This window comes from Temnothorax americanus, unplaced genomic scaffold, assembly GCF_048541705.1.
Source record: "Temnothorax americanus isolate GAGA-0224 unplaced genomic scaffold, ASM4854170v1 Scaffold21, whole genome shotgun sequence".
NCBI classification, from domain to species: domain Eukaryota; kingdom Metazoa; phylum Arthropoda; class Insecta; order Hymenoptera; family Formicidae; genus Temnothorax; species Temnothorax americanus.
In genome coordinates, this window is record NW_027509349.1 from 118,454 (window position 1) to 145,039 (window position 26,586).

The window sequence follows — 26,586 nt, forward strand, 5'->3', positions numbered from 1 at the left end:
CATATAGAAAATATGGATGCAATTAAAAATAATGTAACAACAATTTATTGGCCATCCTCTTTCTTGTTAATTCTTAAAGTCAGTTTACATTATAAATAGAAGCAAATTTAGCATATCGTTTACATAATTATTAGTGATGGTTTATTTACAATAATTAAATTACTTTCACAATAATTGCACCGTGAATTAAATTATCTCTGTACCTCTCAGCCTTATATTTAATTAATTAGAAAAAAGAACACGCTAATTATTGGCGCATCGTTAATTTAACAAGATTTATTCTTGTCTCTTAGCACTAATTCTTATTGATATCGGACGTTGATGGGAAGATTTTATAGAATGAGAATTTGCAAGATAAAAAAACTTTTGACGAAGATAAATTTGTAACTATATACGCAAATGAATATTAATAATACCTTTAAATGTATACGCTATAAACTCGTCCCTTTTGCAATTGCAGTTTTCTTCATTTTTTTTTTTATTTATATAAGTCCTTATATATAAAAATATAACAGTACAAAAAGTTATACTAATGATCCAATGAAAATTCAAGGGTGTCGAATAACGCGTTTTTGGTTTTGTAAAACAAATATTAAAGACATAAATGTCTATTTTACAAAATCGTTGATTTAGGAAATTTAAAGAAAGTTAGAGGGACGGAATAATTTGAGTAAACTGAAGAATTCGTGGATCTAAGGATCTATTCGTAGTCCTCTTCTTCGGGTCGGACTTGGACTTGAGGAAACCGTCTGAGAACTTGGTGGTGCTGCTGCTGCTGCTGCTGCTGCTGCGGCCGTCTGTGTTGAAGCGGAATATTGACTTCTTCGGGGCTGCGGAATACCTGATTCACCGGGAAACGAAACTGCGGAAGTCCTGTAGGCTGTGGACGGGCCGACGTGGGAATGCTGTTCAAACTTGGCTGTGGATTCACAAGGATCTGTACAAGACCTAACCATTAACGTGTCAATACGGTTGATCGAAAGAAGATCAGTACGTAAATTTATCTCGCACTCGACACGAATAAGTAGAAGCGGCAAACAAAATAAAATGATCTTTTTATGTAATGCCGAAAAGCTCGAAGGAAAATCTCGATTTAAAAGCTCAAATTGAAAAATAGAATTACAGAATCCCAAGTCTCAAAGGGTTCTTTAAAAATTTTGAAAATTTCGAAACATTTTTTAAACTAGGACTTTGTACGCTCTATTAAAGTGTATTTGAGAAATTCCTCAGTAGGAACACGATGAGGTCTGTTAAAATCTGAGATTCTAAAATTACTGAGACGTTGCAACTTCTAATTATGATCATAGGAGTTAATCGTTAAGGATGATGATCACACCTGCGGAGAAGGACGACGCACCGGGGCAGGCGTAGGGGTGATCTGATAATCGCCGACCTCCCTTTCGTCCGTGTAAATGTCAGAGGGGTAATACCTCTCGCTGTATCTTATAGTGACATTAGGCTTGGTCTCGGCTTCTTGAAGATTCAAGGGCTTATACAAGTACTCATTGACAAAATGGTACTGCGAGCTCTTCTGGCAGCTGATGTCGCCGCTGGGTGGCATGCAGATTAGATGTACCTGATACGATGACAATAATAAAATATATTTTAGTTTCGTTACACAAACAATCGCTGTGTAGGCGATATTTTTCTTCGTAAATCAAATTTAACTGTAAGATACCAATCGTTAAAAGATAGATATCGTTAACAGAATACTTCTGTTGGTCAGAATTAAAGATAAAGTCACATTATACTAAAAAATTAAATAGAGAAGGATGTAACTGGTTATACTTCACCTGGTGGAAAGTGAAGCCCTCGGGACAGATCCACGAGTGCTTGGCGTTGTCTTGACAATAGTGGAAGACCTCGCAGTTGAGGTCCTCGTCAGCATAGTAGCCGGTCTGCTTGTTAACGCAATCGAATCTGCTTTGGGGTAGAAGAAGGCTGAGACGATCGGGCTCTTCCTTCTCCTCCTCGAGTTCCTCCTGAGTGGGCCCATTGGGACCAAACTGAGACGGCCCGCCCCGACCGGAAGAGCGCGATGAAGAACCAACGCGGATGGCTTGAGTGTAATCACGGTCTATCGGCGCTGCCGTTGGCTTGCGATATAACTGTAATATGTGCATACATAATGTTACGTTCATGTGTATAAGTACGCGCGTAGATAAATGTCTTACTTTAATTTACTTAATTTTTCCCTAAAAACTTAATTTTTATAGATCATTTTTTTAATTATAATAATTATTTTATTAGATATTTTTCATTAATTATCTATTAATCATATATATATTAAAATATTTGTTTTTTTTTTAATGTAATTTCAAAACTGACCGGTTGTTGATTGGCGTTCCTGTAGATTGGCGTCGGCGACGGCGTGGGCGTCACCGCGTTATCCTCGTAACTGTTATCACGGAATCCTTGGGCCGAACTTAAGCCGGGCGAGTAAAGTGGTCCTAAGCTACTTGGCTTGCCGGGAAACGAAACAGCTCTGGTTTCTAAATCGTAAGAATTTTGCGCCGCGATGGCGGAACTGAGCAATCCTAGAAGCACCCAATACATCCTGCAAAAACATAGGAAATAAATGTAAATCAGCGCACGGAGAAAATGTCTCGTTTGTCTAATTTATCTAATTGTAAGTAATTAAACTAATTATTATAAGAGAGGTCAATGATTTTAACTTTATATTAAAAATTTTCTAAATTATTATTTTATATTTATATTATATTTTATACACTTTTTTAGTTATGATTTTTCTAGTAATTATATCCGTGAAATTATTACATCTTGTAGTTTCGTGATGCAAAAAAACTTCCTTATTCCTTGCGTTATAATATATAATGTGATTATTCTTATTTATAGCATGAAGCGACGAATTTCGTGCGCGAATTTGAATCGGAATGACAGATTATATATATATATATATATATATATATATATATATAATCCGCTTTCGATTTCACGGTCCTTTGATACAAATGGCTGCATTTTGAGGATATCAATGGCCAAGATCACTTTCTCTCGCCTGGTACACGTGCGTGCTTGCGTACGTGCGTACGAATTTAATAGACGTCGATTTGCGAGAAAGTACGGCAGTACGTGGCTGCGATTTCTCAAATAAATATTCTTTTGCCTTTGTAATGGCACTGCTATATGATTACAATCCAACTCGATCTCCCGGTTTTAAAACTACCTGGGTCATTGTCCAAGAGAGTGCTTTCCGCCAAGTTTTTCCTTTCATATAAATCATCCCCGAGACGATCTAGCAATCAAGAGACACGATAGCATTTCGATATCAAGCATATAAAAAGAGAAAGACATTACTGAATGATTATCCATGTCTAAAGTTGCTTAAAAAAATTAGATAAAATCAAATATGTAAAAGGAGAAAAACATTACGAAATAATTTATCTGGAATATTTATGTCCAAACTTAATTGTTAAAAAATAAAATATAATAAAAAAATAAAAAATATAAAAATAAAATGCTTAAAGAATTAAAATGTGTAATAAAAAAATCTAATGGCACTTTTCTTATGCAATGTCTTATGCATACTTTCGGTTGCGACCAATCCGATTAAAATCGGTGTGACATCATAAATCTATAAACGCTATAATTTTTTGCGGAAAAGGAATGTGATAATTTAGCTCTCGTAGTCGCAATTTTAGTCTCGTGTATACATGTATACGCAACGTAGAACAATTTTATCCGTCAACACACTCGCGACACTCGATCATGAGTATAATATTGGCACTTGTGAATAGGTGTGCATCGATATGCATGTGCATGCAGTAATTTTCTCAAAAATGATGTTCCACAGCTTATTGTTTGACAAATGTTTCTTCTAATATTTCTTAGAAACCTATATTCTGAATTTCAACCATAAAAATGTAGGGCACAAAGTCCCACTCTACCCTTCAATTTTCAGATAATAGAATCCAGGTAATGGCATTCTTTTTACTTGTGCACGCGACTATAGATATAAACAATTACCTACTCGATTAATCCTGCATGTCCTATTTTCGAACATTTTAACAGTTTCATTTTTTTACTCTTTTATTTACGGTAATTTCGAATGCCTTTTATGTATTTGACATACATTTTTTTATACCTTTCTCTTTAAACTTTTGAGAAAAAAAGAAAAAAAAAACACCACGAAGTGTGTAAACATACATGAAATTCAAGAAGCTAAACTGGAATACTTGAAGACGTGAGAGAAATGTAAAGATATATGTATGAATAAGAAGAAAGGGAAATTTTCCAAAAATTGAAAAAGTTGACAGATCGAGGAATTTGCTGACAAACAGACCAGGTATAAGAATCTAAAAACTTGTTGAACGCTAAACGTTCAATGACGCAAACAAAAATTCACGATATCATTTATTATCGTCTCTCGTTTTCTTGTCACTTAGCCCGAGCGCCAAAGCAATTAGAAACTAGCTTTCCAGGTGGCATGTATGCCACATGCCGCGCGCGCGTTCGAGAATTATTATGGAAAGCACTTGAGCCCGTTGAGCACGTCATCGTCATGACCGAAATGGCTTTAACCGATCGTGAAACCTCCGTCCGAGTTTTGCACACATAGAAAGTAACACGCTTTCCTCACGCTTGCTCCTCGCAAGATCGATTCTCTCGCGCTGCTCCTATTCACAAACCTCTGCACCACCGATCACGCCGGCGGCGCGGCGGCCGTCGAGCGAGTTTCCTTTCGCCTTGAAATCGCTTTCGGATGGTGTATAATTTTCTTTTTTGTACAAATACACATCATCTAGTTTACATGAAATGTAAATTGAATCCGGCCCACGTTTTCTTATTTCAGAAAATAATTAATTTCATGGAATTAATTAATGTGATTACCGCACTGTAAGGAAAACAGATAAAAGAAGAATTTTGCTAATGTTTATTTCTACTAGTGCTGATTGCTAGTGCTAGTGCAAATTAATTTATTTTTCAAATATCCGGATATTCAAGAGAGAAAAATAATAAAGGAATAATTCAAATATTCGAAATTATCCGGATAATCCGGACAGTCCGCGGATATTAAACGAAAATGACATAGCTAGAGTCATGCGCGTGTTTCTTCAACGACAAATTTAAGATTAAATTCGAAATTTATTGTAACATCCATTTCAAGAATCGCGATCTCGAAAATATATACTTCGAAAAAATAATAAAAGTAAAATAAAAGTTGCGTTCACATGATATATATTGTGCGGATGAAATCACGTTTCTGTGTTTCCCATTGTCACGGAAACAATAATTTCACGGGGCGCTAAGTTGTAAGCGTATCGAAAGGGCAATATTATAATAGTTACATAAGAAATATAGGTCAAAGGTATAAGTCACCATTTTCCACGCAATAAGACACCTTGCGTAACGCGATTTTTCTGCGGACTCGTCGTTCGCTTCGTCTGCAGATTTAAGATTAATGTCACACGATGAATAGGTTGCAAATCGTCATTACGCAGCTAAATCATACGAACTAATTAGACTTGTTGACGAAACAAACAACATTTTGATTTCTTAAATCGTATAAATTACAAGGTATCCTATTAAAAATATATTGAAAAGTATTAATTATATATATATATATATATTTAAAGAGATTTACATTATCAATGTGATTATCATCTTCTCGTGACAACGTCATGTTACTTCAGATTTCATAATTTAATTTTCATAGTAATTTGTAGCTTTTCTGTAAATGCTACAGATTGTGTAACGCGAATGTTATGCGAACAAGTGAAATAATCTGAATTACGTTTGCAACTTGCAGATTTTTTTCAAGTAAATGTTTCTAGTTTTTAAATGTGCCGGATTAAAAGACATTTCCTTCTTCATGATTATTATAATAAGTGTAATTATATACTTAAAGATAATTATAATTACCTTTAAGTATATGAATTACACTTATACATATTAAAAGAAATGTTGCATTATTAGCACTCCTTGATAAAACTTCGATGCTCTTTCGTTCAGAAAAATTTCATTATACTACCGCCTACCGCTCGAAAATTGCGTTTCGCTTCTTAGAAGTGGCATGTACATTAATATGTGTGTGTGTGTGTGTGTATGCGTGTGTCGTATTTAATGAAAATCCTGTACCGGTCTTTTTCCAGGCATGTTCCCCAGATTAAAATCCGAGCAAAGTGAAAGTGAGAGGAGTTGTGTGTAAAAATGGCATGTAACGCGTTCAACGAAGCACACGAGACATAATATTGCATTGAAGTTCAGTTCACATTTCCATAAACGGACACAATGCTCGGATTGATTACGAAACAGATATATAAATTTCTTTCTACGATTGATCAAGGTCATGGTCATCTCTAGTAGACGTGATTAAATTAAACTTTTTCTTGTTGACTACGTATTCTCTTTATTAATAAATATCAACACTGAAGATATGTGGAGAACACGAGAAATTGTAAGATTAATTCACGGTGATTAATTAAAACAAAGTCCATTTTGCATGATTTTATTCCGGTCTCTTAATATCATCCTACTATATTTCTAACAAAAGATATGTATAAATAAAATTATTCAAATATAAGACGTATATCAAAACTTCCGGTCTTAATTTCTTTAAGAATTTCATCATTTTTTAATAACGGAATTTGTTTACGGTTACGGTAAACATACCTACGCTTTGCGTCATTTGTAATATATTTACAGTGTGCATTAATGCGCGTGCATTATATCGTAGTTTCGTATGTATTTTTCATATTTACCTAATTTAAATATACGTATATATACGAAATATATAGATTTCTCCTCGAAATCCAATTGTCACGTTTTAACGACCGAGGGGGGGGGGCATTTGACTCCAGCTAATCGTTTTTGCTTGTTCGAACGGTTTCTCCAATTTCGTCGTTAGGAAAATCTCGAAAACTTTCTCCACCAAGCAGATCGCACGAATGATTATATTACTATTGATATAATCTCCGGCAATGCTGCAATGATGCGTAGTAATCTTTTTAACAAAGTCTCCGCATGACATGTGTGTAATAAGTGCGTGCATGTGTATCACGCGTGTACGTACGTGTAAGAAGGGCGTTCTCCTCGCGCCGCGGCGGCAACCGCAGACTTCCCGCCTGCCGCGCAAAGAAAGCAATATATTGCATAATGGAAAAAGAGATAGTTGTCCGGTAACTATCAAAGGCGGCTGTATAGTGTAATACGCATAACTCGACCGGTTGACTTAAGGAAATTTCAAATATCTGCCGCCGGGCAACATTTTTTTGCATAATTCCTCGCTAAATGCGACCCGCCAATCAATTCGCTTCTCATCGGCATTAATCTTGTCCCTTCATCAGATAATAACGATTACATGCCGTGATGTCACTTTAAATTGATATTAACAAAATCTGTTGAATTTTTATTTTAAAAAATTAACCGATTTTATTAATACCAATTTAAAGTGACATCACGGTATGTAAATTGTAATTTGATAATTAATCCGATTTTTCAAAAAGACATCGTAATGATTGTAATGAAGAGATGAGATAATAGTAATTTCACCTGTCGGTAATTAACCCTTAAATGCCACCCGGGGTCCAGCGGACCCCAGACCCTTTACATCGATATATTTTCAAATGTTCCCCCCAAAAATGGAGCTCGTGCTCCCATGGATGATAGTTGAGTGCGTGACCTACCCGTTTGTACACTTAGCAGTATACTCATGTTTACTTAATTTTTTATATTATGTTGAACGTGAAATTTTAACAATACTAGCATTTTATTCTCTTTTCTAAGCCTTGAACAACATTGAAAATAATTTTCATAACTAAATATCAAAAAATCAATGAGTAAGGAGACATTTTTCAGGCTGGGGTCTTTTAGACCCCATGTGTCATTTACGAGATTCTTGAGAGGTGTGGCATTTAAGGGTTAAAACTCGATCTTATTAAGGATCGATTGTTTAGTTTTGACAACATATTATAATTTAAAATAATTCTGAATTAATATATATATATATATATATATATATATATAAATATTATTTTTTTAATTTAAAAATAAGATAGATTTGAGTACATTGACATTTACAATGGATAAGGTGTAAGACTTATCGTATATTGGATATCGATATTATTAACGTGAACGTAACGGTATTTTAAACAAAACATCATTTCTTATCTCAGACATTATGTGCGTTTAATTTATAATTCGATATATCATTTGCATGCGATCTTTACATCAGCTAGCGAGCTATGAAAAGAAGCTTTTCTCGTTGGATTTCAATTAAACCGATCTGTGCGAATGTGCGAGAGAAAAATAGAAAATATGAGTAAATTCGAACGTGCGCATTGGCGTGTTACAGAAGTACTTTCTCTAAGGTAGCAACATTGTTTCATGTCGAGGGACCTCAGGAACCCGCCAACCCCAAGTATTTTATAAAATTAACTCAGTCACGCACGGTGGAACAGGAATTATGACACGTGCCTAAGCGAGCAACCAACGAGAACCGGTTGGGCGCACCGCGAAATCATTTGGTTGCGAGATAAGGAAGTCGAGCCATTTAAATCGTATTTATCTCGATAGCGCAGTCGTTAACCCTAGCATACCGATCGCATTCTTAGGCGTTAATCAAGTGTTAAATTTCATTCTTTGGAATTTTTCAAGTTTGAAAAATTTCCAAACGGCAGAACACCTCATTATTCTAAATAGTTCGAGTGCGTGAATTAAAAATTAGCATATAGACGGAACTTATTGATATTTTATTATCGAAATTGTATTCTACAAAAAATTATATTCTAGCAATTTTAATATTTCCATTAAATATCTTTATAAAGGAAAAAGTAGATTTAAAGAATTTCATCTCTAAGAACTGAATATAAAGACAATTATATTAAATAACAATTTAATATTATAGAATACGATATTTTACTCTTGTAAAATTAGAAAAGTAGGAGGGTTTAAATTCCAAATACATCGCGAGTATTTTTCAATAATATTAATTAATATTATTTAAAATTTAGCTATTTTTGTCTAGAATCTGATTAATTTCTTAGAATAATCGAAAAAAGAATTATATTATGTCAATAATGATAGTCAATAATTTAACTTTCTTTATTTTTTTTAATATAAGGGATTTTGTGAATGAAAAAGATTCAAAAGCAAGAATTTAAATTTTTAACCATTAAATTTTTATCTCTATGTAAAATTTTAATATTAAAAGTAAATTCATATAAAATGGTGTTCAAACTATTAAAAAAATAATTATTAATTCTTTAAATATAATAATATAACATAATATAAATTTTATATAATTAATAAATTCGGTAAATATATATAAAAATAATTAAATATAAACAGATATAAGACACAAACTTTTTTTACGTGTTATATTTTAATATATTAATCATTAAAATCTAACAGAAATGATTTTAAATAAATATGAATCTGATGTGTATAAATAATATATGCATCGAAAACTATCATTTCATTTTCATATCTTTGCAATTGCAATTTACGTCAACACGCGATCTGTTTCATCGGGAAAATTTACAAAAGTATTACCTTAAATATTATAACAAATTAAAAAATTAATGGTACAAAAAAAGTAACTATTATTATACAGTATTGTTGACGAAAGAATTAAGAATCCCAATTTTTTCTTGAGTATCTTTGCTAAAAACAAGTAACGATCGACACAATATAATGATGTACGGCTAAAGTCCTTCGGGGTCCCTCGAAATACATTTCATCGGCGCGTTGAAGTTTCACTGATTTACTTAGGGCCCACTTACCTGTCACTGACGAAAATACTAGGACAGGTCGATAAGACGGGCAAAATACTGCGAGAGATCAACAACACACGCGTGCTTTATCTCGGCCAGCCGGCATGTCACTCTCTTATATAGCGTATTCCGCTGAAAGTTGCCTCCACCAGATGAAGTGGATTCGGTCCTCTTCAAGGTAGTGGGAGACTCCTCACGTCTGCATCATCGCGCTCCTTCTGCAGGATGCACCTGTTCGGAAATCCTTCGTCAAAGTTGATCTTATTATAATGAGCTTATATTATTATAATCGCGCCTGTTTCTCCGCTTGTCGATTAATGGTATATTTGATTACGTCAGAGGTCAGCGAATTTTAATAACGGTAAAAAAAAATGTTGGTAAAAAATTAGCCTTACGTGTAAAATCAAGTAACTGCATTTTATTCCTAAACTCAATGAGGGTATAAGTAATCAAGAACACGTAGTTAACTGTAATGCCTTAAGTTTAACTGAATAATCGATTTCAGACCTTAACAAATATTTTGTTTTAATATTAAGTTGTATAAAATATAAAACATGAATTCTAAAAGATTAGACAAAAAGATCTCTCGTAATTAATAAAAAATCTGAGGAAAGCTTACTTATATAGATGTAGTACCACGCAAAACATTCTCTTATAAATCTTCTAATTTTGAAGGCTCATTTTTAACCGAAAATGTTGGGAGTATTGAGTTATTACGTTACATGGTATTAAAATCCTAACAAAAGCTATAGTATGCCGCTGAAATAATTAAGAGAAATAAAATATTTCTTATTCCTGCATCATCGAAAATAAAGACTTTTGCAAATCGTTCCTTATCCCTTACGTTTCAAATTGAAACGAAAGAAAGCAAAACCAGGTGCACCCACGTGTGAAACTCATGATATTGAAAATTTTACAGCGCAATTTCCGAAGAAAGCACATAATTGTAGATCGCAATTGTTGTGAGGAAGTAAGATGTACTCTCCCGATACATCTCACGGTGTACAGAATCGAGATCGCATCTTGATTAAATGCGAGACGCGCGATAGAATGGGAATGCATAATTTAGCATGAAACTCCATTAATCTGATCTGTCGATCACGCCGGAAGATCAACTGGCGGATCCGTTGGCAGAAAGCGAATCACGCCCTTTCCTGTGTCTTTTCTTTCCTTCACTTTCCACTATATTCAACTATCCAACTATAAATAAACGGATAAAAAATGCTTACTGCTTTGGAGCATCTTTTGTTATACGCTCCATCGGAAAAACGGTTCATTAGAATGTGCAATTAATACACCTAGTAGAATCAAGGATGTCGGGTGGACATATTTTCTAAAAGCTTCGAAACATTTACAGTTCATATTATCTTGACACATTTATTTCAATTTTTAGTTTATATAATTCTTTTATACATAAATTATTGCAATTAAAACATTGATATTCCCATTATTTTCTCTGCGTTTTTTTTTTATTTCTATGAAAAGGACGATAAAAATCGGAAAAGTCATCTTTATTGAAAACGGTGAAACTTCGAGGCAAGATTCACAATCTCTCTTTTCTTCCTATGTTTGCGAAATAATCGTCAATGGAAGTTACTTTTTTATTTTGAAAGTCCCGTGTTTTTCGTTCTTCGACTAACTCTCTTAGAAGATAGAAGTTTCCAAAAACAAGCAACGTTTCTAATTGATAAATTTTGAATAAGAAATTTGACGATTTAATTTAAAGGTAATGATTTACCTACTTCTTCCTCTTTCGTTATTATATAGGTATTCAGTTTATAATATCTCATTTTTATAAACAAAGCATATTTATAATATTTATCTAATATTATATTTATTTTTCTGTCTTTTATCACAATGTTTCGCTTTCAAATGCGACTAATTGCTTGACTAGATGACGCCGGGTGACTCAATCTGTCTCACAGATGAGAAATATCTCCGGAAGTGCATAAAATGCAAAAATAAATTTGTTACTAAATAGGGTTCACTAAACTCTTTCTTTCTCTTGCAAAGTAACAGCCGCATTTGAAGCAAATTCCAGCGGAATCATAAATCAACAGGCAAGTCGACTATTGACAATTAATGAGAAATGAGAACAATCTGATATCAAAATACACGTAATGTATTAGCTATTTATATGTACTTAGCGCTTAGATTACATTCTTATTCTCATTATATACTTGCTTCTTTTTTTTGCAAAGAAAATATTAAAAATCTAAACAAGAATATTCAAGTTCCCTAATAGCACAAGTCATTGGTAAGACATTGGTTAAACATTGGATAAGTTGGGGAGTACAATGTGCGATATAAAGCCAATGTTAGCTACAAATTAAATGCAAATGCATTGCACATCGTAATATACCAAATACCAATATCAGGGATATTGGCGAGAACTGTCATATTATAGTTTTTGCCGATATGTATATACTCGATTATATGATCATCAGAGACTATATTTTACTTTTGTGACTTTAAGGATGATCGGCAGAAAAGAATATTGTATAGTCTACAATATTTTAGGGATACAGTAGATAAATTTATTGAAAAGATTTTTACCTACAGTTTTTGCAAAGAAATTATCCCACAAAATTGTATGCATCGAATAATAATGATATTCTACTTTTTTTTTTAAATTTTATAACAATTGACCCAATATTTTTAGCACAGAGATATTGGTGAATAAATAAAAAAATAATTTCTACTAATATTCTACTAATATACATTGATCCAATATTGAAATTCAATATTGACTATAAAATGTAAGGTATCTACTTTACAGGTGCGAACTAATGTTGCGGAACCAATTTGTAACCAATATTGTTCCAATAACCGCTACTAAGATTACTATGATCTGAGAAACACAAGTGAGAAATATTCACAGTGTACAATTATTCATAAATATAATATTCACTGTATATAATTGTTCTTAGTATTGACTATAAAATTTTTAGATTCTTCTCAACCAAATATATTGGCTATTAATAAAAACTATAAATACGGTAAAGTTCTTTAATATAATGTTTAATGCAAAATTCCCACTTTAATCATCATTCTTCACAACAATTGTTTAAAACTCATTGCAATCTTTGCAAGTGATTGTATATATGTATAACACATTGACGCACTTCGTAGGTACTTCTAGTCTAATAAATTATCTAAATTGATTCTGATATGTCACGTTCTATTATAAGATTTGCATTTTTAAATGCAGATTTTAATATTCAAATACATATTATGAGATATTAGATCTCATATGTATATTGACAAACTCCTAATGTATAAATATTGTTTAGTTACTCTATATATTATAATTGTTAAAAGTCACAAGAGTCAGAGTAGAATTCATACTGGGTTATATAAAGAATCTCATTCGCCTCATTAATCGTCAATGTACAGCCGAGGAAACCTAAGTAAAGGTCGAAAAAGTATTACTGTAACTATAGACTGCGAGCGAATATTGCACCGTACATTTACACTTGCCGGTTTGTACTGACCTGAATATCCTTATTTGGACCTTTTCGCAAACAAACCATTCTTTATTGATAGAAATATATTCAACAAGAAAAGGAACTCTCTAAAGAGTTCCTTCTCTCTGAACCAGTGACTATTCACTGATACAGATTTAGAGAGAAGATACGATTAGCAGCGGCAATTAATTTAGCAACCAACAACTCTATTTATAACTCGGAACATATAAAATTGAAATCTTTCAAAAAATTTTGAGAAAACTAAAATTTGTTAAATCTTTTTATAACATTTTAATTCCATGATAAATTTCTTATACAACCATTTATATTATTCTCTTTTTTAACGCTGCTTTCATGCACTTCTTAATTCTGAAGATTAATTATTTGAATTAAGATTCCGCTGAATTAAGTTCTACTTAAAATTACGTAAAAAATAAAATTTTGGAATGTGTACTTTTTCTTTTCCAAAATTTAAATTCTATAAAAAGCATTTTACCTTTAATCTCCCATAATCTTAAACGGTATCGATATCTTGACATTTTTTCCTATTGATTGAAACATCGTGTTCTGTAAGTGTAAAATCTTATTAATCCTAGAATCGCAGCGAGGACATTTTATTTTTCTGCAAAAAATAAAATAACCAGATTTTCGCGTTTGTTATGTAAAATAAAGCTTTTTTCTCCTGTGTTGCCACGTAAAACTTGTCACTTAAAATCGACACACCTTCGTTCGACCGTTACGTCCTGATTAAAATTTCATACATCGGTTGGGCGACGTAACTTTCTCACCGCCCCGCCCGACAGGTTTTACTTCCGCCTTTGTAAAATACTGTAACATAATATCTTTGTTCCGCTTGTACAGATTCATTCCTCAGATTTGCTGCAAATGCATTAAAAATTTCATTAATACGGTGGTTTGGGAAGAGGGGATAGTCGGGCGGCAATTATATAAAAATATACACAAAAATCTTTGAAAGAAATTAGAAATTATTAATATTACAATTTCTCATGAGAATTATCTAATAACGTTATATTTTTTCAATAATCCTTAATTTGTAAAATAGAGAAAAATATTTAAAAAATTCAGAGTAATATGGTTTTTGATATTTAAAGAAGCAAGTATATAAAAAAAATGCAAAGTTTTAAAAAATATTCCAATATTTTGAAAATAAACAGATATATTACGCTAAGCAAAGATTTAGGTTTATAGAAAGTCTTGTAAAGTTCGTATGAATAATGATAATAATGGTACCTGATTTAATTTGCATGCACTTATTAACATATTATCACATTATTATATAATACCTACAGCACAAACGGGAATTAACTGTTTACTGAGATAATTCGTTATTATATGCACAGGCGCTACGATTTTATTATACGTATTGGCAATTCGTCACTGTCGGTGAAAAGAACGACCTTCGGCTGACGAAAGAAAGTCCGATCCGCTTCCATAAAATTTCAATAAATCGGCCGCCAAACAGTGCGTTGAATTCAACGGGAAAATGAGATCGAAAGTCTCGTGGTTCTCCACCCACGGAGAAACTCACCACTGACACGCTTAGTTTAATTTACTTCGATGGTATCGACAATGGATGCCAATTATCCTGGAAGGAAAGTAATAACACTTTGTTTTTCCCCTTTCTTCTGACGGTCGCAAACATTGGAAATATAGATGAATTGACAACTTAGCACGATTTAAACCATTGGTCCATTAATTACGAATTTTGTCTTTACATATTACCTTTAATACTTGAATTTTTTTATTCTTTATCTTCAAAGTTTATAAACCGTCTATATAAAGCACAGAACATTTACAATTTTATCAAAAAATTCTAGAAAATATTAATATAAATATTATTAAAAAATTAGTAATATAAAATATATTATTAATTTAAAGTAATTATTTTATTTTTTATTTTATTTAAAGTATATTACACAATGTGTTATATAATGATATTATAATATATGTTACTCATATTCTCCCCATATGGTTGACAAAATAATTTCCTATTTTTATAATTTGCTTGAATATTTTATACTTAAGCAAGAAGCATTAATAATACCTTTTATATAAACTATACATAAATTAAGTTTAGACAATTCGGCAAAATGATCTGCGAGGGGATGATGGTCAATAAAATCGAAATATCCGACATTACCATTCCGTTCAAAGACTGATTCCAATAGAGAAGTGGACATTCGGTGTTGCACGTTGCAGACGCGTAAAAGAAACACTTTCACCGAGCATTTGGGCCTGATGGAGAAAGTTTCTTCAATCTCCGTTACGTCTTTGTTAATCATAAATTCGACTGAAAACCTAAGGGAATTAAAATATTGAATCAGATCTTCAAGGTCAAACCATGAGCGCTGTCTTGAAAGGAGGACACTCGAACAGTTTTAAAAGAGAACAATTTAAAACAGCAAAGGGATAAATTAGAGAATTGTCTGTGGAATCCCGAAATTGAGGAAAGCGGGATTGTAAACCATCCCACTACGATGAAAAATAGGTTTCCAAGTAAATTAGCTTCTCTTGCTCGCACTATTCTTGTACAGAAAGAAAAATAAAAAAAATCAAAGTTATGCTCCCAATAAGATTGTTTTATTTTTAAATTTTTATTAGGTAATTTTAAAATAGTTACCTATGTCAATAAATTTTTAGCAAATAAGTTCTTTCTAGAAAGTAAGAAGTATCCATTACGCAATCTCCACAGAGGAGGAGAAGGTTTAAATACATCAAAAAAATTTTTAATAAAAAAAGACTACCATAGTGTTTTTAATCCGTCGACCGCCGTGAATTTTCTGTGGATCCTAGAGCAAATACCCAAGACGGGGACTTGAGAAGAAACGTTATGAAGACGAAGGGGGTCCGTAGTAATTAAATCCCTCTTCTCTAAATCGAGAAGAAAATGGAAGAGGACATCGTCTGAAACAAGAACAGAGAAAGGGGCATTAAAATGTAGAATCGGAATCATGGTAGGATCGATTGGGTTTAGATCAATTCGGGAACGACATGTTAACTTGAATCAAGGCCAAGGTATACTGAGAAGACACACCGGTAGTCTGGAGTCAACTTGTCAATGTAATCCTGCTCCCTCTCTTCAAGTTCGTTATTCGACAAACAGTGTAATGAAGGAAGTTATTTAAACTTTCTTCATTTTGTCGAATAACGAACTTGAAGAGAGGGAGCAGGATTACATTTCACTCCTGTATCCAGTATGTATTTTACTATACAAATTAAGATGAAATAATTGATTTTAAGATCTCGATCGATTACAACAAACTGTTCTTAATCTTCCTTCCGTTAGAACAGAAACTATTGGTTATATAATTATTGCATGATGTTGCACTATTCGTGGCAAAAAGATTACGAGAAAAAATATGAAAGTGCATATAGAGAAATTATCGTTATAGAAACATAAATAGAACGATCTAAATGCATCATATTAATTCACGTGCGGTTTTAAATAAACATAGAAAAAAGATTTTTGAGCTTACATCAGTAATAATCACGTAACAATCAGTCGGTGTATGGCAACTATTTATGCAACAGAATTCGATCTCGATTCGCGAACCAGCTGGAAAATGCGGAAACCTGGGCGTAGCACGCGATGAAAATTTTTCGTTTCCCGATATAAACCAATTTACATATACAAAATGTATTGCGTAAACGACGCATGTCATTAAAATGAAATAGTGTTCATGCTCGAATATTAGAGAACATATATGCGAGGTGTGGTCTCTCAGCAATATTTACTCTCTATTCAATAGTCTTGAAAATGTCACATAGTTGATTATTACATTTTCTATGCTTGTTATCGTAGAAAAATGAAATAAATTTTATGTTACCTTATACGTACACACTTCTGTATATCGTACGAATAAATTAAAGCATAAATCCTAAATTCAATATTTATGGAATTTATTCATATAGATATAATTAATAATTACACAATAATTAATTGCAAGCTCTAAAAAATACTAATAAAATGTCTACACATACATCTCTCTCTCTATCTATCTATTTATGTATCTACCTCTGTATCTAGGTTTCCATTTCCTCCTTCTGATTTATAAGCGATATAATGGAATTTGCCATTCATGCGACAAAATAGTGATACACATACTAGTTGAAACGTTCCCCACTTATAATTAGTCTTCAATTATCATTGAATAATATCGATGTGAAATCGAGCACTTTCGCCGGCGAAGGTTTTGCTATGTTTCGCGCGACCGCAAGTGCTTGGACATAAGTAACATGGAATACTAGGAATAGACGGAGCAAATGCCTACGAATCTCCCAATGAGACGAAGACTGATTTCAGCGAATGATGGGACTGTGACAGAACGAAAAGCGCAGAAAAAAAATAGATTCTATTTCAACAACTTTCTGAAATTAGTCAATCCAAATTACATTACTATAATTACATTAATAAGAAGTTAATGATTTACTTTAAACTTAATTTATTAAGTTTATTAGCTTTATTTTAGCTTTATTAAATATAATGTTTACTGGAATCACTGTTGATTCCTTACGCACGGATAACCGCGTCTGACTCCCATAGCCGTTTTTTTCCCTTTCTACTTTAAACTTAATTTTTGTCCTCTTTATTAATGTACGTTTTAAACGTTTATCGTGTGATCGTTGAGTAAATGATCCACTATGCAACAATATACTTCTGCAGAATATTGCATTGGAAATGTTTACCGTGCAATAATTGTGACGTAGATCCACTCTTGACTCTTCCTCTTTTTTTTATATCATCCGCAATCAGTGGATAAATAGCAGGTATTGCGTTCAACGAGAACAAGGGGCAAACTGATTTTTCAAGGATATCGATCTTTAATGCAACATACATTTACGTTTTCTTGACTTTTAGAAAACCAGCTGTATTGGAAAAGTATTTCGCATTTGCCTCGTTGACCTTCTTCTCCGCAGCCTGTGGGTTGACGATTTCAAGACCCTGCAAATACAGACGAAATAAAAAATTATTTTTTATGCAATTAAATTTACCAGTTGTAAAGCGTCAAAAGCATAAAAAGTGCAAACATACTTGTAAAGGAGTGAAAGCCACGCTGGAAGCAGTACCGGAGACTTGTTTTTTGACAGTGGTGCTGCCTCCCCATTGCTGTTGCTTCTGCAGATTCTTCTGCAGTGCCTTGGATATCCTGACTTTCGTCTTCTCGTCAATTTGCGGCAATCTGATTCGGCCAGTGCCAGCCTTACCAATAGTCCCTCGCGAGTAGCCAAGATCTTCTTGATAGGCATCACTCTCAATCTGCAATCGCAATAATAATATATTCTCTAATTATTCTCAGAACATTATAAATTCCAGAACATTCATTTATTACTTACGTCTGCGAAGTTCATCCTATTTGCGTGCTTTCTGAACTCCGTGATCGCGTAGCGTTCCTTCATCTTGCGCACGCGTTTACCGCCGCGCTTCTTTCGACCAGGATCGATTGGTTTTGGCAGCGGTTTCACAAACTTCACGGGTGGCGGCTCTTGCAGCTTATCCAACTTCTTCTCGATCTCTTCGCGCAGCATTTGGCCAATGTGACCGTCCGTGCTCTCGTGGCAGGCGTCTACTCTAGCTGCCAGCATGCTCTTCGATGACACCAGCCTCGCCGCTTTCCTCCGTAGATCCTGTAACGTTACATACGTTAGAGTCATCGTTGTAAAATATTTCGCTAGTTATAATTTCTATTGTACAAAGCATGCAAGAAGAACAAACTTACAGGAGGAGTTTCTTGTACGATTTCGGAATAATAGATAAATCCTGTATGCGGCAAGGTGGTAACTTGCGAAAATCCAGAGAGCGTGGTTTTCTGAGATCCGAGGACCAACAGATTGCAAGCTGGCATCTTAGAGAGTTTCGTCAGACCGCCCGCGACGCCCATAATCTTGGCAGCCGTTGACGCACCGACAATTATCGATAGGTTCGGCGCGATAAATGCCATTCTGCTCTCTACATATTCAAATATCTTTAACTTACAGTTATTCAATTCCACTGCCATATCACAAGCTTCACAAATAGCTTCTCTCTCCTCTTCCGTCAACAGTTGACCCTGAGTGGTCGACGCTGTCACAGAAACGACCATAATTGTCGCTTGGGTGAGAAACTGCTGTAAAGTCTCATTATTTTTGGCTCTGTCCAAGTCATTGCCCAATTCACGGACCGTCATTACGTATTCCAATGGTCCTACCACTAAGGATTCCAATTCTGGAAATCTTTTCGAATACTTGTCTCTGGTAAATCTGTGTACGATAGCTATTTCATTGTCAATTTTAACTGCCATATCATTAGCTTCAACTATCAACTGATATTCCGGATCGGATTCTACGGGTCCTATGATATCGGTCGACTTCCTGGGTACTTTGCTGTGCCTCTCAATTTGTGCCATAACTTGCTGCAGCTGTTCCGAATCTCGTAACTTGGCTAACTCTCGAATTGAGGACACCTTTATCTCTGCACGAAGAAAAGGCAAATTAATTTTATGTAACGTATTAGAGATAAGCATGAAATGTAAAACATGTAAATTGCGCTGTGTAAAACAGAACATTGTATGTACAAAAATAAATTGCCATATACACTGTAAAATAAGCGCTAACCTTCTTCTATGACTTTAGAAACCGAAGCCGGGATAAACGTCGGCTCCGGCTCCTCCATAAAAACATCCGCGTCGTCATTTTCCTCGAGATCGGCAAGAAGTTCGTCAGCCAAAGACATTTTTCCTCGTTACAAATTATTTGTTTGTCGCGTATAACAGAGTTACGAATGTTTACAGATGTGACCAGATGTGACTAACTTCTTCGTCTTCTTCTTCTTCTTCTATTAAATTGGCTCCTGCCGCTTTTCAGCGGGCAATACGGCCAGCTTTTTCCCTTGTTTGATTACTAAGTCTAGTATAATGTTGAGTGGCGAGGTCTAATTGGCAATTGCTATGCAGACAGTATCAGTAGCAGTACTTCAAAAAAGGTTTTTCGTTCGGGTGGAACACGTCCGAACACGTTTGAACGTGTCGTCGTCTTCACGCGAAACACGTCCGAACCGCGTACGTTGTGCGAATTAGATGTGACGTAACGTTGAGCAATAATAGCGTTTTTTTCTTGGCTGCACTACCGCCCACTAGTGCAACACCAGTGCAACACTAGTGCAACGCTATTGGGTAATGCAGGGCAGTGTGCAGGGCGGTAGTGCAGCCAAGAAAAAACGCTACCAAGATTCATGCTCACGGAAAGTCTCGGCGGCATTGCGGCAAACGCGAAAATTCAAACAGCCACGAGGTCAGTCGAAAGTGGAGAAAATCCAGAAAATTCCCGAACGTAAAAGACAATTTTGAGATTGAGATTGAAATTTTACCAATCAGAAGAAAGAAAACAAATCTTAAATTTATGAGCTTTGTCCTTATTGGTCAAATTTCAATTCAATATCAAACTCAATCCGTAGTCTGATACGTTAACTTTGTTACGTGCAATGGCCTTCAAGCTAATGGAGGATTCACATTGCGTCCAATCACGTCCGATGTTGGACGTACGACGATCCGACATCCAATAGGAAATTTTTGTCTCTAAATAATAAATTCTGTTATTGGATGTCGGATCGTCGTACGTCGAACATCGGACGCAGTGTGAATTCTCCATAACTGGCCACTGTTGAACTGGGCCTTAGGCCGGTATTCATAGGCCGGTATTCGTAATCAGATCTTATTTCAAGACCGTCTTAAGTAATATTTTAAGATGCTAATACGGCTCTGTGATTGGTTAATGACAATCTTAAGATTGTACTTAAGATGGTCTTCTTAAATATAAGAACCGGCTATGTCTATTCATAGTCGGATCTTATATTTAAGATCGTCTTAAGTACGATTTTAAGATGTTATCGAGGATTCACAATAACAGAATTTATTATTAGAGACAAAAATTTCCTATTGGATGTCGGATCGTCGTACGTCGAACATCGGACGCAGTGTGAATCCTCCATTATGAACCAATCACAGAGCCGTATTAGCATCTTAAGATATTACTTTAGACGGTCATCTGATTATGAGGGTGCCATTACATGGAGCGCGGAAACGCGGAAACGCGGAAGCGCGGAACAGAATAGTAACTAGATTCCGCGTTTCCGCGAGTTGAGTCCCGCACGTTTGAACGGAAAAGCGGAATCCGCTATTATCGTGTATGTATGTATGGCTGCGTTTCGATATTCACTGCCAGTACTTAACGCAGCCTATGTATGTACCCTGGCTTGCATATAAGATATACTTCATAATAACCATCAACATGATGTTTGGATCTATAATATTATACTGCCACTTTTATTAAATAATAAAGTAATCGAAGAGTATGTGTAAAAGCTTTTTTTTTCAATGTGATTAAACAGCTCCGAAATTTGATTGAGTATACTGTATCCGCGTTGACAACGGATTTTGACGCGTTCGTTCCGCGAGTTTGTTTCTCTTTATATTACATGGAGCACAATTTGCGCGGAAAAGCGGAACAGTATAGTGACAAATAGACATTTGTATTCATTTCTTAAAATTGTGTTCACTTAATTCATTGCAATTTTTATTAATATGCTTATCTTTTCAGCTTATCTATTGAATACAAGCATTTTAATCAATAAATACCGTTAAAAATTAATATTTTATAATTCTCCGTTCCGTTTTCCGCTCAAAATATGCTCCATGTAATATAAGGCATTCAAAACAGCCGGAACGGATCGACGGAAATCTAGTAAATTTTGTTTTCCGCGCTTCCGCGTTTCCGCGTTTCCGCGCTCCATGTAATGGCACCCTGAATACCGGCCTTAGACTGCATTCCCATGGAGAGAGAAATAGCGCGGAACGGAACCAAAACGGAATTGCTCTGATTGGCTAATCTCCAGATGGGGGCTCTCAAAATGGGATTTAGCCAATCAAAGGAATTCCGTTTTAATTCTGTTCCGCTATTTCTTTCTCCATGGGGATGCACCCTTTTATCGACGGACATCGACGGATGCGCCGGGTCCATCGAAATTTTATACTGTCGAGCCCGGGAGTATCGGGATCGGGACTCCGTCGGGAGTACTAAAATGTACATGAAAAAATCAAGAATCATTTCGTGATTTTTTAGAAGTGACAGAGATGGACACCACGGAAGTGGACGATGATCCCGTCGAGAAAGAGGTTAGTGTTCCATTTCTGAATTTTGCTGCTATTCGCTTTCGTCAAGATTGTTTAGCGTCAAAGTTGTTTTAGGGTTAGAATTCGCTACTTTGGAGCACGTGGTAAAAAAAATCCACTGTTGACAGATGTTCAATATAAATATAATTACCTCTATTTCTTTCCTAAAACTCATGTATTTGATGTGTTTCGAGGCAAGAAATTTTTAGATTCGCTCAAAATTGCCGCTTTCATGTTTATATATATATACATATATATAACTTGTTCGGGCCTAGAAACTCGTTTTAGAAAATATAGAGTATATCTTCATTTTCCATATGTGTGAACAATAAAAGGAATTGTTTATGCAGATACCAGTGTACCTTTCCAAGACCTTGGCAGATAAATTGTTCATTATTCAGTATCCCGCATACATGAAAGATGGTTGCGTCAACGCCACCTTCTCCAAGACTTCCGTTAAGCCGGAGAATCAAAAAATTCGTATAGAGCTTGCTATAGATGCGGAAAATGAGGATTCTTACGATCACAGCACGGGAAAGCGGTTGGCTTCAAATACAGATGGGAAGTCTGCAGGAAACGATGACGAAAGGACATTCGATAGGTATTGACAAAGTTTTGGAAGAGCTTATCTAGGTACTTCAATTTATAGTCATAAAAAAATTATTTATTTTCTTAATTAGTGATCTGATGGACAAGATTGTGTTGACTTCGGAACGGACGTTGTCGGATTGCTCCAATTTCGCAGTTGGGATCTTTCAGGACGATGAGCTGCATCTCACGCCGTTGAAGGCAATGTTGCACGTGAAGCTGCAGTGCGATTATCTGGATGAAACTGAAAAGCACGTCAAGGATGGAACAAAAGGCGGGGGAGAAGGTAAAAGAGAATTTCTCTTTGCTGACTTGTTTATGAATATCATTTACCTAGACAGCCTGTGTTGAACCTTTAGAGCTTGGCACAAGCGAACGAGAAACACTCACAAATTCATTTGCTAACATGCAGACGACGACGAGGAAGAAGATAACGCCACACCGGTGAAAGTGACGTTCGCAAGGCATCTGCCGGACAACCTGAAGAAGCTGCAGGAACAGTCCTTCCAGCATCACTACAAAAAAAGCCAGGAGGAGCGTTGGATACATACGAGTTACGCCCCGACTTACGACGTGCAAACTGAGGTAAGTCGTTGATGTAATCGTGAAATTAATTAATTTTCTTTTGGAAAATGCTAAACGTTAATTTGTTTGATTGTACAGTCGACACGGATAGAGATGTTCTGCCCGTCAGCCGAAGAGTCGGAAAATATCCTGAATTTGGCCCAGAGGAATTATCTACGTCTATTGGTACCGCAGTTACCCGATGAGTGCTACTCGCAATCCACCTCCAAGGATCTTCACTACATCAAGACCTTGCCTTTGCTAGATCGAATCAGGATAATCATGAAACAAGGTGAGAAAGGCATTGAAAATGATGCTCGAAGGAAGAAGGAGATAAAAAAAATATACATAATTTAATTAAAAATTTAAATACACTATAAGAAGTCTTTGAAAATATGAAACTTTTGTTTAAAATATTTTTGTATATTTCTCGTTTTAATGATACACGCTTAGAAACATAAAGAGTCAATTTTTTTCATGTATTAGCATAAATGTTGATTGTTGATATAAATTAAACAGATTTTTATATATCGTGTGCAAGAGTTTTAATAGAAATCTATTTTTTATCTTACAGTGAGAGTCATCTCCTTTGCAAAGTTATGTGAAATTCTCTCGCCAGAGCACGACGCGACAGCGATACTCAAGTATTTGCAGCAAGTAGCTATGCTGGTGCAGGGTAACTGGGTTGTGAATAGCGAACTGATATACCCCAAGGATAACGCCTCCCCTCAGAACAGCACCTCTGAGATTATGAGTAAAGCTCGCGATTATATTGTGAGTGTTTAAAATTTAATAGTAAAAGATTGTCCCAAAATTTAATTTAATTTTTTAGCTTCTTTATTCTCGGATCTTACACTTAAGTCTAGTAGATTTCAACTACTTTTTCATATTTATATTTCAATTATTGCTATATTTAACTTTGTGAAACTATTGGTATATCTTGTATCTTCATTAAGACGTCATTTATCCGTGTGGTCAAATTTGATTACTTGTCAAAGTTGCTACTCAAGTGAACGAAAGAAACTTGTGACTTCAAGTGTACAAAGGAAGATTTAATTGTGTGTACGTATATAAAATGTGTTTTTTTTTTGTTTTTTTTTTTTAGTTATTGTCGTTTATCGAGCAACAATTTGTCAATCGCAATACGATCTCGTCCGCCATCAAGTTGACGCCGGAAGAGATTAATCAAATTTTCGCGGAACTTGGAGCGTACGAATCGAAGAAAGGTTGGCGGCTGAAAGAACCACCCAACTCGGACTTCCGTAATAGGTAATCACTAAGTTGCCAAATATAAATTTAATATCTCTCGACATACTTGTGCGTTAAAGTATCTTGCAATTCCATTCGCTACAAGTAATTTCGAGTATTTTCGAGTAATTCTATGTGATTTCATGTGTAATTTCTCTCATTAAACTTGGCACTATTAGATTTGCATTAGAAATTTTGGCGTTAATTGCCTATATTTGTAGATATCCCGAGATCGACCAGCGTCAAAAAATATTGTGGGATGCGAAGAGAAAACACCTGCGCGAAACGATGGAAGCACAGACTCAGCCACTGCAGCGTCAGCGCCGGAAGTCGAACCGGGAGTCGTTAGGCTCGGAAAACGAGGAGAGAAACATCGGTCGTGGTCGAAAATCGATCAAGGAATCATCTCTGTCGGATAATGACGGTGCAATGTCCGAACCGGCTAAGCACAAAAAGAGTCGGTCGAGAAAAATATCGGAAACCACCACGTGACCAAGACCAATGCACCGAAGTAGTTCAAAGCTTCTTTTTTCGCCCGTCTCTTCGATCGTCGTCACGCGATATGTGAATCGTGTGACTGATTGAATTATGAATCATGAGATTTTTTCGCAATATCTGGTCAACTTTGTTAAAAGTCGATTTTTCCAGAAATATATTCGAAGCTCGAGTTCAAGCACTAATCACTGATTAACTTAGATTAACTTATATGTATAAATATAGTATATTGCGGTATGTTATGTGCTAGATTATTGTATTTATATATTAATACAACTTCGAATTTACACGCACGTACACACACAAAGTATAAAATATACGTTTACTGTGTTATATTTATATATATACGCGCGCGCGCGTGCGTTGTGTGCGTATTTTGCCAAGAGTAGGGTCTCACGCCAAGCATAATATATTACTCACAAATATAGGAAAGAATTAAGATGTAACATACTACATTTGTGCATACAATGCTTTCCGTGTCTCAACTATAGGATAGACGTCCTGTAGACTGTGACTAGAAATTAGTAAAGATTTTTTAACACATATACACACATTAAGAACAGTTAGATTCAAATAATAATTGAGTTTTTTCAAGACAAAAATTCTTGATTTGAGCATGACTGAGCAGTGATGAACTTTTCTTATAATCTCGTGACCGCTAGCTACAGACTTCTTATTACACATATTACACACATGTATGTACATACATGGTTCATGCATGCACACATACACATGATATTTTATGTATATATAAAGTTTGTAACAATTATACATACACATAAAATTCCATATAGTAGGATTATAATATTAATTATATTATAATCGTTGATTATATATATAATATTGATTATAATATTAATTATTATCACAAAAAATATGTATGATATTCACTTTGTTGCTCTATTTTTAAGTATACTTTGTGTATCTTTAGGAGGCGGAGGAGAAACAAATCTGTTTGTCTTGTGTCTTTTAAGAAAAATTGATCAAGTAATAAATTAATAGATTAAGTTGTAGTGATGTAATAGTTATTTAATTGCTGTAAGAAAATAAATTTGAAATCTTGAATTTTTGTTTTGCATCCAGTGGTTGGTTTTTATCTTTGGATCCAACTAATCATCATATTCGGTTTCCACTTTTAGCCACTTGTGGCGAGCGTAGCCAATCAGTATGCTTGAAAAATTCGTCATATGATAAATAAAATATTAGCTTTCGGCACAATTAGTTTTGCGCGCAATAGAGCACATATAAGAATAAATATTAAAAATATTAGGATACACAAATATAGGAATACTGTAATAAATATTAAATCTTAGGATACGTAAATGT

The 26,586-nt window shown here is 34.7% G+C and overlaps 3 protein-coding genes across 4 annotated transcripts; 1 reads left to right on the forward strand and 2 right to left on the reverse strand.

Moving 5' to 3' along the window:
• Positions 1-29: 29 nt before the first annotated feature.
• Positions 30-18,049, reverse strand: LOC143897866 (uncharacterized). 2 transcript variants are annotated; one of them, XM_077406815.1, is made up of 10 exons: positions 17,909-18,049; positions 15,967-16,126; positions 15,363-15,520; positions 13,925-14,807; positions 13,698-13,823; positions 9,744-9,965; positions 2,329-2,557; positions 1,794-2,108; positions 1,337-1,576; positions 30-919 (listed from the first exon to the last, which is right to left on the reverse strand). In XM_077406815.1, exons 7-10 carry the CDS (start codon positions 2,554-2,556, stop codon positions 701-703), a joined length of 1,002 nt encoding a protein of 333 aa, XP_077262941.1. In that variant the 5' UTR covers position 2,557; positions 9,744-9,965; positions 13,698-13,823; positions 13,925-14,807; positions 15,363-15,520; positions 15,967-16,126; positions 17,909-18,049; the 3' UTR covers positions 30-700. The 2 variants fall into 2 exon arrangements, with proteins under 2 accessions (XP_077262941.1, XP_077262940.1); XM_077406814.1 differs by having other exon boundaries at positions 30-937.
• On the reverse strand, positions 17,106-20,246 carry LOC143897864 (U4/U6 small nuclear ribonucleoprotein Prp31-like). The gene is made up of 5 exons (XM_077406812.1): positions 19,814-20,246; positions 18,940-19,670; positions 18,557-18,847; positions 18,255-18,479; positions 17,106-18,164 (listed from the first exon to the last, which is right to left on the reverse strand). The coding sequence occupies exons 1-5, from the start codon at positions 19,929-19,931 to the stop codon at positions 18,060-18,062; spliced, it is 1,470 nt and encodes a 489-aa protein (XP_077262938.1). The 5' UTR covers positions 19,932-20,246; the 3' UTR covers positions 17,106-18,059.
• A 1,801-nt stretch (positions 20,247-22,047) lies between these two features.
• Polr3e (RNA polymerase III subunit E) lies at positions 22,048-26,338 on the forward strand. Its single transcript, XM_077406662.1, has 8 exons — positions 22,048-22,368; positions 22,716-22,966; positions 23,046-23,239; positions 23,366-23,538; positions 23,617-23,809; positions 24,092-24,291; positions 24,623-24,786; positions 24,987-26,338. The coding sequence occupies exons 1-8, from the start codon at positions 22,327-22,329 to the stop codon at positions 25,255-25,257; spliced, it is 1,488 nt and encodes a 495-aa protein (XP_077262788.1). The 5' UTR covers positions 22,048-22,326; the 3' UTR covers positions 25,258-26,338.
• The last annotated feature ends 248 nt before the right edge of the window (positions 26,339-26,586 follow it).

Bases quoted from the DNA above. Each gene is read 5' to 3' on its own strand.
- LOC143897866 (XM_077406814.1), bottom strand. From the start codon at position 2,556: ATGTATTGGGTGCTTCTAGGATTGCTCAGTTCCGCCATCGCGGCGCAA. The intron at 2,109-2,328 runs GTCAGTTTTGAA...CACATATTACAG, and splicing joins GGAACGCCAATCAACAACCG to TTATATCGCAAGCCAACGGC. The intron at 1,577-1,793 runs GTGAAGTATAAC...TCATCGTATCAG, and splicing joins AGGGCTTCACTTTCCACCAG to GTACATCTAATCTGCATGCC.
- LOC143897864 (XM_077406812.1), bottom strand. From the start codon at position 19,931: ATGTCTTTGGCTGACGAACTTCTTGCCGATCTCGAGGAAAATGACGAC. The intron at 18,480-18,556 runs GTAAGTAATAAA...TTGCGATTGCAG, and splicing joins ATAGGATGAACTTCGCAGAC to ATTGAGAGTGATGCCTATCA. The intron at 18,165-18,254 runs GTATGTTTGCAC...CTGTATTTGCAG, and splicing joins TGGCTTTCACTCCTTTACAA to GGTCTTGAAATCGTCAACCC.
- Polr3e (XM_077406662.1), top strand. From the start codon at position 22,327: ATGGACACCACGGAAGTGGACGATGATCCCGTCGAGAAAGAG. The intron at 23,539-23,616 runs GTAAGTCGTTGA...TTGATTGTACAG, and splicing joins CTTACGACGTGCAAACTGAG to TCGACACGGATAGAGATGTT. The intron at 24,787-24,986 runs GTAATCACTAAG...CTATATTTGTAG, and splicing joins AACTCGGACTTCCGTAATAG to ATATCCCGAGATCGACCAGC.